The following is a 14,748-nucleotide window of genomic DNA, read 5'->3' on the forward strand; positions in this document are numbered from 1 at the left end:
TCCAGTTATAGGTAAGTAACCTCCATTTTCCATGGTCTGTTATGATCCCTGACAGATATAAAAGGGAAACTAGAAATACAAAATGGGAAAGGATTGCCTAGAAAGGAGTACTGCAGAAAAGGATCCGGGTGTTATAGTGGATCCCAGATTAAATGAACCAACAGTTAAATACTATGGCTGAAAAAAAGGGAATATTGTTCTGGGATATATTAGCAGGAGTGTTGTAAGCAAGACGTGAGAAGTAATTCTTCCACTCTGCTCAGACTGATAAGGCCTGAACTAGCTATATGGTAAAATGTAAACCATGGCAGGATGTACTAAAATGTAATGACAATAGCTTCTAAACTAAGATATTTAAATCATGGATTTAGTTGGTTTAAAATTGTAGTGTTTTTTTAATCTTTATTTAGGTGCAAGAATCTTTATCAACAGTAAAGAAAATGGAATGTGGTGCCGTGGAACTATCACTGAGTTAATTCCCCTGGAAAGTAAAAATAAGGAAAAACCCTGTGGTTCAACAAAATACAAAATTCATGATGTTGCAATGATGCAAGTATTCATGGAAGACTTTGGGAATTCTGAAGTTTTAGTTGGTTCAGGGTATGATTATCGTATCATAACTACATCTATGTCTTTGTGGATAAAAATAGCCTCTTGTCCCAAACTGTGGCATTTCAGCTGTTGGTTTCTGATAGGAGTATGTACTATGAAAATGAATAAAACTACCTTTTTCACAAATTAATAACCAAATACACAAATGAGTGCTCTGTGACCTCATATAGCCATGCACACAAATATTATATACATTAACCTCTGAGGAAATACATCTAAGTTACGGTACAAGACATGAATGTTTAAAATTGCAGACTTTGAAAATTCAGTGTCTGAACAAGATACATTTCCATGTTGCCACCTATTGCAACTTTATTGCGAATATCGTGATATTTGGTGTCTTTCTAAAAGCACTCCTGTAATCATGACTGCATGAGAATCTTGGCTTTCATTTAAAAAAATGGTTTCTAGCCCTCATGGTTACAGAGAGAAGTTTGAAAATGTGATGAAGTGCATCCTATGGGTCAAATCAAAAGGTAAATAAAAGGAATCTAAAATGTGTGGTTTTTGTTTGTTTTTGTTTTTTAAAGATTTGTAAACCAGTCTAATGGTTTTGAGGGGTTGACTCCTGGTTTTTAAACATTTGAAGCTTGCAATACTGTATTTCTCACAATTGTAAAATAAATTTGTCACTAACAGGCTAGATAGGAGGAATTGTGGTTTTACAGGTCTTAAGAATGAATTGGGAGAACTAATTTTTTGAGTGATGCTGGAGCTTTTTACACTGCTTTTTCTAATGGCATCAAACCTCGAAAAGCATATAACTCTGTCATGAGCATATTCTATATACCTTTTTTATACTTTGGCAACGTTTTAATATCTTGTGCCAATGAAGTCAAATTGAATTTTGCTTGTTTGATTTCTGTCAGTGTATTAAGATGACCCCCATGTTTTAAAAAGACTATTTTCCCTAATCTCTGAACTGTGTTTGTGGGGAAGTGTAGGCACAGTAGGATTTCTGAGTGTTTTTTTTAATGCTTGCTGTTGCAGTAGCTGAGTGACCTTATGAAGTCAGGCTTCAGAGTAGCAGCCGTGTTACTCTGTATCCGCAAAAAGAAAAGGAGGACTTGTGGCACCTTAGAGACTAACAAATTTATTTGAGCATAAGCTTTTGTGAGCGACAGCTCTCCATCGGATGCATTCAGTGGAAAGTACAGTAGGGAGATTTATATACACAGAGAACATGAAACAGTGGGTGTTACCATACACGCTGTAATGAGTGATCAGGTAAGGTGAGCTATTACCAGCGAGGGGGGTGGGCAGGGGAGACCTTTTGTAGTGATAATCAAGGTGGGCCATTTCCAGCAGTTGACAAGAATATCTGAGGGACAGCGGGGGGAATAAACATGGGGAAATAGTTTTACTTTGTGAATGACAGATTTCATAGCAGCAGCCCTGTTGGTCTGTATTCGCAAAAAGAAAAGGAGTCTCTAGGGTGCCACAGGGTTCCTTTTCTTTTTACTTTGTGGAATGACCCATCCACTCCCAGTCTTTATTCAAGCCTAAGTTAATTGTATCCAGTTTGCAGATTAATTCCAATTCAGCAGTCTCTCGTTGGAGTCTGTTTTTGAAGTTTTTTTTGTTGAATTGCCACTTTTAGGTCTGTAATCTGTTTATCATCCATCCATCCATCTCCCCCCCCCCCCCCCCCGTGTTCCTCAGACGTTCTTGTCAACTGCTGGAAATGGCCCACCTTGATTATCACTACAAAAGGTAACACCCATTGTTTCATGTTCTCTGTGTATATAAATTTCCACGCTGTATTTTCCACTGAATGTATCCGATGAAGTGAACTGTAGCTCACGAAAGCTTATGCTCAAATAAATTGGTTAGTCTCTAAGGTGCCACAAGTCCTCCTTTTCTTATGAAGTCAGTTAACTTCTCTGCCTAAACTTTCCTATCTGTAAAATGAATACATGTTACAGAATTGCTTGTGCTTTCACAGTATTTTGACTTGGCTGTAAGGACGGTTTCTTTCTGTAAATAAACAGTAATTTGACCCCAGTCCTTGGAATTGTTTTTAAAAAAATGTTCATTCAAAATGGACTTAATTTAAGACCCAGTTCTTTTTATAATATAAAAAAATACTACTTTATACTGATCATCAAATTAAAACTTTTTTTAAGAAATAATATGGTATCTGAAAGCATAATGTAAAATATTATTCCATGGGCATGTTAGCAATAGAAAGGTAAGGGGGAGGTATCATTTGATTTGTAAAAAATCTACAGGATCAGATTTCCAGTGGTGTCATCCTGCCCAGCTCCTCTAGTGGGGATAATTGTATTGTTGGAAATGGGTCAAGTTGGGTATCATTCAAAAGCCCTTTTTTCCATTAACACAATGATGCCAAACGTGACAAACATAGAACAGTTATGTGGGTACATATTCAAGAAAATGTTTTAAAATCAGCTTTTTAAAAATTATATTTTAACATAGGTTGCATTGCTTACAAAAAGATGTAGATCTTTGGTAATCCTAAGGAAGTTGGCCTTGGTATGTAGGACTGAAAACATTTATTCATCAGTTATGAGTGTTGTCTCTGTTTAGGGCACCATTGCTAGACACGTTGTCACACTGATCTTCGTCCACGCATATCTCCGTACAAAGCAGACTGCTAGCCAAACATTTGCAGGGTGGTGAGCATTTGCTCTTCGCACACAACTGTTTGATTAACTAAAGGATTGATTTGGGAGCAAATGGTATTTCACACACAACTGGTGTGATCAGTCCATCCTTTCCATGCCAGTTAGGGGAGTGTTTTGGATGTGTTTAGTCATCCTGGAGCCATTCCATTGCTTGATAATTTGCCCTCTTGATAGGAGGTATAAATGCACCCTTTGTCAGTGGCAGTTTTTCTCCATTTGTCTGCTTCTTGGAAAATATCCACCAGTGTATCTCTGCAAGTGTTGTAATGTTTGTCTTCAAATGGTAGACTCAGCACATGAATGCATACAGTGCATTTGTGACCTCATCAGTTCTGAGCACCTTCAGAGTGAGGAGAGAGTCTTCAGCTGCTGAATCAAATGCCTTCCCGTAAGGTAATTTGATTTTTCCAGCCAGCCAGTAGCGTCACATCCTGAAAAGACGTAGAAACCTGACAAGTGTGGTGGTTTTTAATGGTACAGGTGATAGGAACACATCTCTGAGGAATATACATGAATTCTGTTCCCCAGCAACAGGCACAAAAATGGAGTCTTGCAGAAGGCTTGGGTAGTATCTTCTAGAGAGCACTAGAACATACATCTCTTATGCAAAAAATCCAGAGTTTAGTAGCGCCTCTGTCTCTGCCATTGATGACATGCGAGATAATTTTAGTGTCAGTCTTTTCATGTGAACTACGAAGAAACTCCATTTAATGTGAGGGAGCAACTTCATTATGCTATGTGACAAAAGAATTCTTTGAGCAATTCTTTGTATGCTGGAGCATGTTTCCTGGAAGGTATAGGGTTAACTCATCCTTCATGCAACTATGTGACCGTAGTTTTTTGACTGTGACTTTATGGATGTTTGTAAAGTCAATGATTTTATGTTGGACAGGTGCAGTACCATGGAGTTTCTTCTTTCTGCTATTGATTCCTCTGTAAATGTGTCAAATGCTAGGTCATCATAAGTCCACTATTTTCTCTATACCCTTATAATTAAGTGTTGAGCTAAATTTTTGAAGGTGTTAAGAGTTTCTGGTTTGTTGCGGGCTTGTACCTCAGCCACACTATCTACGATTGCTACACTGAAAGCCCTGTACTGGTCACATTGTCAGTAGGTGCTGGTTTAGGAAGACTATACAAGATATTCGTTATTTTTCTTTTCTCCCGGCACACTGACATTGTTCCAGTGCATTCAAACATCGATCATGGTACCATGGAGAACTCATATTTCCCAAAGTCTCACATAGATCAACATCACGCTGAGATCTGAAGACAATGAGGAGATGAGCAAACAGTGACCTGACTGGATAGCTGTGTAATAGTCCCTGCCACCTTCATGCTGACTTACTTTGCATCTGAGCACATTTTAGTCTCTTCTTGATTGGAGCCCATAGATTGACACAGCCTTGGATAATTCTTTTTGAGGGCTTCATACAAGTCATGACCCAACGTATCCATTCAACTGACACTTTTTTAGGTATCATCACTGAAGACTACTTCCATCGTGATATTAATGAGCTCCAGTCTGTCATATTCTGATGGGTTGCCCTTGTGACTAAGCTCATCCTGTAGCTTTAAAGTGGCCCCTTGGCATTTAACATCACCTAATTAGTCTACGGGGTGCTTGGTTGCTTCTGGGGAAGTCATTCCATTCATGCTTAATATTTAGTTTGACAATCCAGGAGTTATGGGGTTGCCAGGAAATACCAGGAAAGATCATTTGGATGCTGTCTGATGCCATCAACCCCCCAATGACTTTGATCTGTTTTTTGTATTCTAGAACTTTGTCTGAGCCAAGTGCACAGAGGGGAACTAGCAACCTTTAAATAACCCAGTTTCCTTTTGAAATTCCTCCCGTATGTCAGAGTCAGACTTTTCTATACCTTTTTTTTTTTTTCAGCGACGTGTACCAAGTAATCATTGCAGAATGATTGGCTGAATCTAAAGGGAGAAATATTTCACAATGTCTTATAGTACTGTCAGGTGCAAATTCCAATTAACAGTCCTGACGGGTTAAATAAAGAGCAACAAAGACTCAACCGACTTCGTGAATCACCGCATCATCCCAAAATGTATCCAGTATCATGTTCTGAGCATTAACTGATAAAACAGTACCACCAGTTGAAGGCCACAATTTAACTTTGGGGGGTGTATGTTTGACATGCGTGTGCTAAAGTATAATTTTAAAAAGCGGATTTTTAAACATTTTCTATAATATATATCTACATAATTGTTCTAGGTTTGTCATGTTTGTGGGAGCAAGGGCTTTCGAATGATACCCAACGTGACTCATTTCCAACAACATTGTATTATCAAAATTTCCCCCAACCAGAGGACTTGGAGTTAGGAGCTGGGGGGAAAGGGAGAGCAAGTTCTCACTGTCATGCCCTATAGGATGACACCATTGAAATTATGATTCTGTAGATTTTTATGAATCAAATGAAACCTCTCATTTTTCTATCATTATCTGCTCACGGAATTACAGATGCTCCCAGACTACGCTCCATTTTTGTACTATCATTGTTTGTTTATATTCCCACTAGGATTGGTGGTGTCCCTGTGGTGAGGCCAGAACAAGTTGTTCCACAGAGCTTAGTGGTAAATGACTTGTGTGTGTTTATAAGGAAGCCTGATCCATGTATAGAGGCGCAGCTCAGAGATATTCCTCCGTTAGCAGTGCAGTGCTCGCTGAAGGACATAGTTCCCAAAAACTCAGTAAGTAAGCGTTGTTTGTACTGTTTAAGAGAGAATTTCATTCAGGTTTTTTATTATGGAAGTTAAAATTAGTCCTATTTTCGTGACTTTCCAAATACCCCAAAAAATCACAAGGAGAATTCAGAGGTATACAGCAGTTCTATCAAGTTATATATTAAAAAGATAGGCTTGTGGTTTGTCAAGGTTCCTCCCCCACTCTGAACTCTAGGGTACAGATGTGGGGACCTGCATGAAAAGCCTCCTAAGCTTATCTTTACCAGCTTAGGTCAAAACTTCCCCAAGGTACAAAATATTCCACCCTTTGTCCTTAGATTGGCCGCTACCACCACCAAACTAATACTGGTTACAGGGGAAGAGCTGTTTGGACACGTCTTTCCCCCCAAATACTTCCCAAAACCTTGCACCCCACTTCCTGGACAAGGTTTGGTAAAAAGCCTCACCAATTTGCCTAGGTGACTACAGACCCAGACCCTTGGATCTTAAGAACAATGAACAGTCCTCCCAAGACTTGCACCCCCCCTTTCCTGGGAAATGTTGGATGAAAAGCCTCACCAGTTTGCATAGGGTGACCACAGACCCAAACCCTTGGATCTGAGAACTATGAAAAAGCATTCAGTTTTCTTACAAGAAGACTTCTAATAAAAATAGAAGTAAATAGAAATAAAGAAATCCCCCCTGTAAAATCAGGATGGTAGATCCCTTACAGGGTAATTAGATTCAAAACATAGAGAACCCCTCTAGGCAAAACCTTAAGTTACAAAAAAAAATACACAGACAGAAATAGTTATTCTATTCAGCACAGTTCTTTTCTCAGCCATTTAAAGAAATCATAATCTAACACGTACCTAGCTAGATTACTTGCTAAAAGTTCTAAGACTCCATTCCTGGTCTATCCCCAGCAAAGACAGAATATAGACAGACACACAGACCCTTTGTTTCTCTCCCTCCTCCCAGCTTTTGAAAGTATCTTGTCTCCTCATTGGTCATTTTGGTCGGGTGCCAGTGAGGTTACCTTTAGCTTCTTAACCCTTTACAGGTGAGAGGATTTTTTTCTCTGGCCAGGAGGGATTTTAAAGGGGTTTACCCTTTCCTTTCTATTTATGACATGGTTATTTTCCAAACTATGTATGTAATGATAGTTTACACAGCAACTGGCATTTCTTAAAAATAATTAATGTTTTAAAGGATATATTACAGTAAAAGATTTATACTTCGCTGGTTTGGGGGTTATTCTGGAGATGTCCTTTTCTCACATACCAAAAAAGAGAAATATAGAATTCGTTGTCTGATAACTTGGGCCAAGGGCATGTCTGTCTTTTTTCAAAATTCAACCAAATAGGGAATGGTATAGAACAGTCCTCTTTTAGAATAGTTTCATAAATATCTGATTGTTTTCCTTTTTTACCAAAAACCTGGTGCTGCTCACCTTTTAAAATAGTCTTGATGTTCCTTCATGCTTTCTTCTGTCCAACTCTCCCCACTTCTTACTAACACTTGTTCCTTAAAAAAGGACATAAGTTGCTTTTATTTGTGCTCATTGAGTTAGCCTCACTTGTGCAATGTTCCTATGTGGACAGAGATGTTGAAATAATATATCCATACATTTCTAGGGATATCACTGTAGACAACCTTAAATGGCAGACATTTCAGCTCATATTACACTGATAAAATAAGTGATAACAATTAACTTGCAAGTCTAAATTATTGAAATGATCTCCTCTGCTTGCCTAAATTTTCAAACTAGAAACACACAGGCTTAGAACTGTGAAGGGAAAACCACTGATTTTGCTCATTCCAAGAGTTAAATAAAAAAATATGAGATGGCAAAAAGACCTGTTACCATAAACAAACTGAATTTTTTTAATGGTTTATAGTTGCATTGTTTCAAAGCCTGGTGTTCTGATCTTGCTGATATTATTTGTGACTTACAGTCAATGTGAGATCTCAGTTGCTTTAATAATGGCTTAATCAAAAAGAGCAGAGTATAATTTAAACTAAACATTTCCCTTCAAAATTGAAGGGGCATAGTTGACCTAAAAATGCTCCCAAAAGGTCCAACCTGCTTTTGAGTACATCTACCAATTATTGAGGTTTTAGAACCACACTTTCCATTGTGCTTTTTGTTTTTTTTAAATGTTTCACACACAAAGGGAAAGAAACCCACACAAAGAGGAGAGCAGGACTGTGCAGGGAAAGTGATTATACCAAAAATGCTGTCAAATGTAGAAAGTAAGGCTGTCAAGCGATTAAAAAAATTAATCACGATGTTAAACAATAGAATGCCATTTATTTAAAATATTTTTGGATATTTACTATATTTTCAAATATATTAATTTCAGTTACAACACAGAATACAAAGTATAGTGTTCACTTTATTTTTATTACAAATATTTGCACTGTAAAAAACAAAAAATGTATTTTTCAGTTCACCTCATACAGGTACTGTATCATGAAGTTGAACTTACAAATGTAGAATTATGTACAAAAAAAACTGCATTCAAAAATAAAAGTGTAAAATGTTAAAGCCTACAAGTCCACTCAGTTCTACTTCTTGGTTAACCAATCACTCAGATGAACAAAGTTGGTTACAATTTGCAGGAGGTAATGCTGCCTGTTTCTTGTTTACAATGTCACCTGAAAGTGAGAACAGGTGTTCGCATGGCACTTTTGTAGCTGCGTTGCAAGATATTTACATTCCAGATGCACTAAAGATTCATATGTCCCTTAATGCTTCAACCACCATTCCAGAGAACATGTCTCCATGGTGATGATGGGTTCTGCTTGATAACGATCTAAAGGAGCGTGGACTGACGCATGTTCATTTTCATCATCTGTGTCAGATGCCACCCGTAGAAGGTTAACTTTTCTTTTTTGGTGGTGAGCTCTCACTTGGAGCTATTACAGATTACATCACTTTCTGTAAAGATGGCTGCTACCAGTATTGGGCTCAGAAAAAAGAAATTGTAATCTAATATTAAAGTATTACATTTAGCATGTGACAAATTTTTATTAACTTCTCAACTTCTTGGGTCATATTGTGCCCTAGATTCCGAAATGCAGCTTACATTGATTTAAATTGAAGTGATATACTGATCTAAGACCTTGCTTGGTGCCAAAGTTTTACAGTTCTTCGAGGAGTGTCTCTGTGGGTGCTCCACTTCAAGTGAACGTGCTCCCCGCATATCAGAGAATTTCTGCAGCACTGCTCATCTGGGTCACTCTTCCCGTTGCACACCGCTATCAGCGCCGCCTGACCAGACCCCCCGAGTTCCTTCTCACCCATCCTCTGCCTCAGACAGAGCTCCCAGTAGTGTTAAAATTGATAGTCTTTATTGTTAGCATAGACTTTTTAATCCTCTAATTAGATTTAGTTAACCCTTTCTCCCTGTTTCTTTTTATTAAGGAAAAAAATTCTTTCCCTCTTTATTACCCGTTAGAATAGTGTGTGTCCATGTTTAAGGCAGACCCACTACAATTTGAGCCATTCCCAGTTCGCCAGGCTTCAAGCATTGCTTTTCTTGCTGGGAGGTGATCCCAATTGCAGACACTCTCAGTGCCGCAGTGGGGGACACATCCCTCAAAAATGCTCTCACTGCAGCAACTTAAAGGCTCATGCCAGAAAAGACAGGGACCTACGACTTAAACTTATCATAATGGAGAAGTCACTGTGCCTGGCATCTGACCCTGGACAGCAGACTCCCTCTGGACAAAGTTCTCCAACGACCCCTTCTGACAGCCTTCACCCTCCTCACAGAGGAAGGGTCACTCCTCTGAAAAGGAGTGAGGAAAAAGGCACCAACTTCCCCTCTTAAAGAGCTACCAAAAAAGAAACAGTCTCTGGCTCCTTCTGTGTCCTCAGCACAGACAGCACTGTGGCTGAGTATGTACGAGACACTGGGATCCTCCGGTACCATGTATACTGACAGAGCCAATGACCTTAAGCGGGCAGGCTCAGAGTCGAGAGGCAACCAGAAGTTTACCTCCTCTGCCATGGTACCAATAGAGCCATTTAAATATGTGGCACCAGTGCACTCTACGTAGACTGTGGCACCACCTCCTGCTTCCATAGCACAAAGCACTCAGATGTCAGCACCAGCGCCTGCATCCGATGAAGTGAGCTGTAGCTCACGAAAGCTCATGCTCAGATAAATTGGTTAGTCTCTAAGGTGCCACAAGTACTCCTTTTCTTTCTGCAATTACAACGGCACTATCAGCGTCGACCAGCCCGGCATCAAAACCATTAGTTACCATACCAATTCCTATATCACAAAGACTGATTTTTGTCTCATCAACACAAGCGTCTCCATTTTTTGGTACGTTTCGATATACATGGTACCATGCCAACCCACCTCACTTCTGGCCTCTCCATTTTCCAGTGAAGATGAGGAGGAAGAAGGTGCTTATTCATCACACCACTCCTTTCCAATTCAAACTAGCACAGCATTAGGTCCACCTGTTCAGCTGACAACCAGGCATGGTATAGGCACCAATGGATGCTACCACCTATTGCCATTCCCCTTGCAGTGGCCCTACTGGGATCTTTATGGAGCATACAGGAGATACTAACCTAGGCCCCTGAGCACCTATAGAAAAGAGTTTAGAACTTCCCCACCACCCTCAGTGGCTGTACCATCAGAGCCCCTTGAGGAAACTTTTGAAGAACAGGAAGAGGCTCTGGAACAGGAAACTACACTAGCAACCAACATTTCCTTCTGTTCATCAGACGAGACCATAATTCCTCCACCACCCATAACTGCAGATGACTTCAGACATTTCCAGGAGCTCTTCAAAAGAATGACTGAATCACTAGAGATCCCCGTAGAGGAGATTTCAGAGTCCAAACATAAATTACTGGACATTCTCCAAACATTAGTTTCATCAAAGATTGTGCATCCAGTGAACAAAGCACTTATGAGCTGGCTAAAAACATATTGGCGGACTATGGCAATAATAATGCCCACTTGCAAGAGAGCAGATAAAAAATACTACACCCCCTCAAAGGGGATGTAATATTTCTTATTTTCTCATCCTGAACCAAATTCCTTAGTGGTTGATAGTGTCAATCAATAAGGCAGACAACACCAATACAGATCCACTCTGTACAATAGAGTGGAAATGGTTTGATCTCTTTGGCCGCAAGGCCTACTCATCAGCCAGTCTTAAATTCCCGATTGTCAGTTCTGCTGCACTGATGATGAAATACGACCACACATTATTTCAACTGACAGACTTCATTGACCACATACCAGAGCACAAAGGAGACCAGTATAAAGCTATCATCACGGAGGGCCATCTAATAGTCAAAATTGCTTTACAGGCATCTTTAGATGCGGCAGACATGGCGGGACATTCCATAGCTATTGCCATAGTTCTGCGCTGGGCTTCATGGCTTCACTTGTCTGGCTTCCCAAGGGTGGTACAGTCCACCATGGAGGATCTCCCCTTTGATGGTCAGAAGTTGTTTGCCACAAAGACTGACAAGTCCCTTCACAACTTAGACTCTCGCGTAACCCTTTGTTCCCTTGGATATACATGCCTGCACCAAGAAAAAAACAGGGGAAATACTATTCCACCCAGCCTACAAGATCTGTCCCATTTGCCCAACAACAGAGGCAATACAACACACAAAGGCACAGAAACCTACAAGGTGTCGACCACCTCTGACTCAATCATTGGCATCCCAACAACCCTTTGCAAAACAACAATTTTGAGGGTTTGGTCGAGGGCCCAAGAGACCTCCCCCATTCCTCAGTGCTGACACCATCACAGACCCTCCTGTTTTGGACGCTGTTTGATCCCTCTTACTCGGCATGGCAATCCATCACCACGGACAAATGGGTTCCAGAAATAATCAACATGGGTTATTTGATACCATTCACCTCCATCCCACTCTACCCACACTCTCTCTCTAGCCCTCTTCATGGACCCTTCTCAAGAACAACTTCTATGGCAAGAAGTAAACCACCTATTATGTTTGGGCGCCATGGAACCAGTACCATCACAACACAGAGGGAAAGGGTTTTATTCCCACTACTTAACACAGAAGAACAACGGAGGATGGAGACCTATTCTAGACCTCAGGAAACTCAACAAATTCATAAGGGTCCAATGGTTCAGGATGGCCACATTAGCAACGATAATATCAGCACTGGAAGAGGGGTAGGCGTTCTTGGCCCTCGACCTCCAAGATGTCCATTTTCACATAACCATACATCCTGCTCATAGGAAGTTCCTCAGATTTACTCTGGGGACAAAACATTATCAATATAAAGTTTTACCTTTTCAGTCTTTTGGCAGCACCACGAGAGTTCTCCAAAATTCTTGTAGTAGTGGCAGCACACCTCTGCAAGCAGGGGGTGATAATATTTCCCTATCTGGGTGATTGCCTACTAAAAGCTCCCACCCGGGAAGATGCCTTACTTATGGGACACTCTCCCTATTTTCAAGGCTGGCAATACAAATAAACATACAAAAATCAACACTGACACCCATGCAGAAACTGGACTTCATCGGGGCCCATCTCGACACTCTGGAGGCCAAAGCATCACTGCTACCGACCAGATTCATCACTATAGTCAGTATGATCTCAACAATACTGAACAGACCACAGATACCGGCATGGACCTGCTTCCAACTATTAGGCTGTATGGTGGTAACAGCATTTGTGGTACGACACGCAAAGCTTCACAATGCACTGCGTTCAGCGTTGGCTAAGAACCGTTTACATTTCACACAGATACAGCCTGAACAAGCACCTTGCCATGCCACTCAAAGTCAAAGACTCTGCACTGGGGGACTCAACCCCACAATGTGTGTGTGGGAGTCCCTTTCACACAGACTCCACCTTCAACGATACCACAGCCGCCTCCTCGATAGGCTATGGGGCTTGCTCACAGCACCATACAATTCAGGGCAGATAGTCACCTTCAGAGACACTGTTGTGTATATAAACCTAGAACTATGTTCAGTTTGCAACGCGTGTTTGCACTTCCTGCCCTTGATCAGAAACAAGTCCAGAAGGGTAAACAGATAACATTGTCTGTGTGTTTTATATAAACTGATGGGGAGGGGCAAGATCACACTTCTTATGCATCAAAGCCATGAAACTACAGTGTATCCAGCACGATGTCAGCATATCAGTCTCGTATCTCCCAGGATGTCAAAACATGATAGTGGATACATTGAGCAGATAATTCTCTCAGGACCATGAGTGGGAGCTGAGCATCACAGTCCTACAGAACATATTCAGACACTGGGGTCACCCATCCATAGACCTCTTTGTGACCTCCCAGAACTACAAATGCCTGAAATTCTGCTCAAGAGCAGGGATGGGGTTCTGATCCCTGGGGGATGCGTCTCCTCAAACGGGACACGCCTGTGCTATACACATTTCCCCCTATCCCCATGCTATCGAGTTTAATACACAAAATATGAACCGAAAAGGCCAGAGTCATCTTGGTCGCTCCCACGTGGCCAAGACAAACTTGGTAGTCGTAGCTGTTGAGGATGGCAGCATGTACACTGTGCATTCTTCCACTTCTGCAGAACCTTCTATCACAGGATGCTGGACAAATTTACCACCTGAACCTGGAGAGGCTTCATCTGAGAGCATGGCTTCCACATGGTTCCATCATGATGAACTGACCTGCTCGGAACAGGTGAACGACATATTAGTAAACAGCAGAAGGACATCCATACATAATAGCTGCATAAATGGAAGAGATTCAACATATCGTGTCAAAACAAACAAGCCAGGGCCCTTACCGCCCCCTTACTAATGATATTAGAATACATACAGTATAGGAACTAAAAAAGTCTGGCCTATTACTTAGCTCAGTCAGAGTACACTTTGCAGCAATTACTGTTTTTCACTACAGGGTGGACAGGATATCCATATTTGCACATGCTATCACCAAATGCTTTCTTAAGGGTTTCAGAAATGTCTACCCTGAAATACATGTACCTACCCCACCTTGGGACTTGAACTTGGTACTACGCTGCCTTACTGGGGCCTCATTCGAACCATTAGCAACATACTCTCTCTCACAGCTGTCAAAAGTAGCTATCTTAGTTGCTATTACGTCTGCCCACCAAGTGGGAGAGCTAGCGGTCCTCATAGCACACCCACCATATACCAACTTTTTTAAGGACAGGGTCACCCTAAGACCTCATCCAAATTTTTACCCAGAATACCACCACCTTTCCATTGGAATCAACCAATACCTCTCTCCTAATTTTTTCCACACGGGACTTGGCACTATACATGCTAGATGTCAGACACACACGAGCATTCTATCTTGACAAGACTAAGCTTTTCAGAAAGTCATCAAGGCTTTTTATTTCGACTTCTGAACAATCTAAAGGTTCAGCGATTTCCAAATACAGGCTATCTAAATGGATTTCTGGGTGCATCCACTTTTATTGCAACAGAAGGGTATACAACCCCAGCAGGGATCCGAACCTACTCCCCCAGATCCTTATCAACTTCAGTAGCCTTTCTAAACAATATACCGATTACAGACATATATAATGCAGCCACCTGGGCATCCACACATGTTTGCAGAACGCTACGCGATTGACCAGAGCTCAAGATCAGATGTTTTGTTAGGACTTACTGTGTTATCACTTACTCATACAACTCCGAAGCCCCTTCCACATCCACTGAGGGGCACTGCTCGACAGCCATCTGAAATGGAGCACCCAGAGGCGCGTTCCTTGAAAGAGAAGAGAAGGTTACTCACTCTGTGCGGTAACTGAAGTTCTTCTAGATGGG

General features: G+C 41.0%; 1 protein-coding gene across 1 annotated transcript in view; it reads left to right on the plus strand.

Annotated features, from left to right (window-relative positions):
• Positions 1 to 14,748, plus strand: part of RNF17 (ring finger protein 17) — a 203,058-nt gene that overhangs the window by 77,426 nt on the left and 110,884 nt on the right. Inside the window, exons 16-17 of the mRNA XM_073339251.1 lie at positions 411 to 600; positions 5,804 to 5,975. Coding sequence (XP_073195352.1) covers positions 411 to 600; positions 5,804 to 5,975 — 362 coding nt within the window. The remainder of the gene's footprint in view (positions 1 to 410; positions 601 to 5,803; positions 5,976 to 14,748) is intronic.

The sequence above is a fragment of the Lepidochelys kempii genome, chromosome 1 (assembly GCF_965140265.1).
Source record: "Lepidochelys kempii isolate rLepKem1 chromosome 1, rLepKem1.hap2, whole genome shotgun sequence".
Lineage (NCBI taxonomy): Eukaryota > Metazoa > Chordata > Testudines > Cheloniidae > Lepidochelys > Lepidochelys kempii.